General features: G+C 40.6%; 1 protein-coding gene across 1 annotated transcript; it reads left to right on the top strand.

Annotated features, from left to right (window-relative positions):
• Window positions 1–1182: 1182 nt before the first annotated feature.
• Window positions 1183–2856, top strand: LOC129816682 (transcription factor Sox-21-B-like). Its single transcript, XM_055871450.1, has 2 exons — window positions 1183–1467; window positions 1675–2856. The coding sequence occupies exon 2, from the start codon at window positions 1697–1699 to the stop codon at window positions 2414–2416; it is 720 nt and encodes a 239-aa protein (XP_055727425.1). The 5' UTR covers window positions 1183–1467; window positions 1675–1696; the 3' UTR covers window positions 2417–2856.
• The last annotated feature ends 335 nt before the right edge of the window (window positions 2857–3191 follow it).

Raw genomic sequence — 3191 nt, 5'->3', positions numbered from 1 at the left:
TGCGTGCGTGCGTGCGTACGTACGTACGTGCATACGTGCATACGTGCGTGTGTGGAGTCAGTATAAATGTGTGTGCATGGTATGAGTGTGTTGGAGTGTCAGTGTGTAGAGTCATGTGAGCGTGTAGAGTCCTGTGAGTGTGTAGAGTTCTGTGAGTGTGTAGAGAGAAAGTGTGTGTGAGTGTGTAGAGTCCTGTGAGTGTGTAGAGAGAGTGTTGTGAGTGTGTAGAGAGACAGTGTTGTGAGTGTGTAGAGTCCTGTGAGTGTGTAGAGAGACAATGTTGTGAGTGTGTAGAGTCCTGTGAGTGTGTAGAGAGACAGTGTTGTGAGTGTGTAGAGTCCTGTGAGTGTGTAGAGAGACAGTGCAAAAAAAAATACAAGGGTCAACTCAGATAGAATTGGGTAGTTGTGGGAGAGTGAGAGAGAAAAGAAACAGACACCATTGTCAATACAGCCCATATTTATATTTATTCATTTTCCTTTTTGTACTTTTAACTATTTACACATAATATGACATATGACATGTCTTTATTATTTTGGAACTTTTGTGAGTGTAATGTTTCCTGTTCATTTTTATTGTTCATTTCACTTTTTTTATTATCTACTTCACTTGCTTTGGCAATGTTAACATATGTTTCCCATGCCAATAAAGCACTTACATTGAAACATTTAAATTAATTGAGAGGGAGAGAGAGAGTAGCCTATTGACGTTTCCATGTTCACCGCTCATTACCTCTGTCATTGGGCGGCATGTGCAATCAATTGTTTTAAAATGAGCCTTTTATTTAATTTACCCAGTGTTCGGAGTGATCTTAAACTTACTGTGTATTTTCAACGTACTCTTAAGAAAAGCCTAGACTTCTCGGGAACAGTTTGGTTACAAGCCCATTGCGTTATTTAGCGTCTATACTTAAAGTTTTTTTCATTTTTATAAAGGTAGTCTTACTAATATTATTTTAATATATTCTAATATAATAATATATCGTGGCAATAATAGGTTCGTAATGATGATCCATATGATAATGTGCTATAAAGACCTACACTATTCATTTCACTGTGAAGGACATATGCTATGAGATGAGGGGATATAGCCAAATATACAGTGATGCGTTTTCACCCGAGTCCGTCAGTGTGTGTCAGATGTACTGCGCATGCTCCTGGAGCACTTTCACTACCTGCCTCTGAAAACCTTATTTCACATGGGGCAGCTCGGAGTTATCAACCATTTGCGTAAACGCTGGATTCAAGTGCTGAGTGGTGGTTAACAGTCTGGCGATAGTAGCAAAACAAGATAAGAACTTCGCTAGGCATATTGCCTTCTGTCTTCTATGCAATATTGATTTTCCTCGTCGGACAGCAACATGCATCAGAAAACGTAACTTTTACAGAGTTTCTCATCAGGACGCAGCGCATTGCTCTTTTCCAAACGGATATCTTACAACGGTGTGATGAAGCACTGAGATTTAACGTACGTTAATGAAATATGCTATTTTAAGCATTTTATCTCACACAATTATTGTTTCTCTGCTAAATATACTTTAATTGGATTACTTAGTTGTATCATATATGTAGACCTATGTAACTTTGATTTGCGTTGTTAGGCAACCTGAGGCTTTACTGTCACTAAATACTAGAAAGAGACTTGACATATTGTCTGTGATATTTCCTTTTTCAGACCATAAGTACTTTGTACCAACATGTCTAAACCAATGGATCACGTAAAACGACCGATGAATGCCTTCATGGTTTGGTCCAGAGCGCAGAGAAGAAAAATGGCTCAGGAGAACCCAAAAATGCACAACTCCGAAATCAGCAAAAGATTGGGAGCGGAGTGGAAACTTCTCACTGAGTCGGAGAAAAGGCCATTCATTGACGAAGCAAAACGACTGAGAGCCATGCACATGAAGGAACACCCTGACTATAAATACAGACCTAGGCGGAAGCCAAAGACTCTGATGAAAAAAGACAAGTTTGCCTTCCCAGTGCCCTACAATCTTGGGGAGCACGACGCGCTAAAAGTTAGCGGTTTATCTCATGGAGCACTTTCCGAACACCTATTGGGGAACCCCGACAAAGCGGCAGCGGCGGCCGCAGCAGCGAGAGTCTTTTTCAACCCGTCCATGTCCACGAACCCCTATTCGTTTTTTGAGCTCGGATCGAAGATGTCAGAGCTATCCTCGCCCTCGTTTCCTTACCCATCTCTGGGCTACCCTGGTGGCACGGCTTTCTCTGGAACTGGCGGTGTCGGTGGAACTCACACTCACTCTCATCCAGCCCCCGGCAACCCAGGCTACATGATCTCCTGTAACTGTACGGGCTGGCCCTCTGCGGGTCTCCAGCCACCGTTGGCCTACATCCTACTCCCCGGGATGGGCAAACCTCAACTTGACTACCCTGCATATGCAGCGGCATTATGATAGCCTATTGGACTTAGGAGAGGTTTAAATGTGAAAAAATATTCATGCAAGAGTTTATTATGCATGCACAAACTTGTACATGTGATAAAGTGCTCGTCGTCTCAGATATCACATGTGTATGTATATTGATTAATGCCTTTATCTAAGGTAGGGCCTAATGCTTATTTAGAGAACTCTCGAAACTAATATTCAGCCATCATCTGTCAAATCCCAGAAGGACAGAACAAAAGGATGTCAGGAATACAGAGAGCAAAGGGCCCTTGTCAATGTGAATACTCAATTGAAAGGTACCATGTCTGTTGCTAAAGCACCGGCTTTACTGGCTTCTTATCAAGTAGGCAGTTTACTACATCACACAACAAATCAGATATAAACATGAACTGGTCATACTTATCTTCATATATTTTATCTGATAATTAAATATTGTTTAAGAAATATAATCACTTGTTTTTATATGATTTATATTGTTGGTCAAGAAGGATTGCTAATTTCTTGTGCTTCTGGCTACGCTCATGATGCTTTCCTGTTTCAATCAGAACGACATACGTCTGTAAATGTGTACAGCCTAAATGATGGTAATATTTAATTTGCCATTTGGCTAGTATTTGAGATGTGGTCTGGAACTGACTGGGTGGTTTGGTTCAAAATCCAGTTGATATTTTAAGTTTTCAAACACTGTTTTATAGATGTCTGTAATATTTATTGTTTAGTTGGAATCATTATGCTGATCCAGTTGATTGAACAGTGGACATACCTTGTCCTGTAACATTTGCAC

The sequence above is a fragment of the Salvelinus fontinalis genome, chromosome 19 (assembly GCF_029448725.1).
Source record: "Salvelinus fontinalis isolate EN_2023a chromosome 19, ASM2944872v1, whole genome shotgun sequence".
Classification (NCBI taxonomy): Eukaryota; Metazoa; Chordata; class Actinopteri; order Salmoniformes; family Salmonidae; genus Salvelinus; species Salvelinus fontinalis.
The sequence above is the reverse complement of the archived record's forward strand: the minus strand, read 5'-3'. Positions and strand labels throughout refer to the sequence as shown.

Bases quoted from the DNA above. Each gene is read 5' to 3' on its own strand.
- LOC129816682 (XM_055871450.1), top strand. From the start codon at position 1,697: ATGTCTAAACCAATGGATCACGTAAAACGACCGATGAATGCCTTCATG.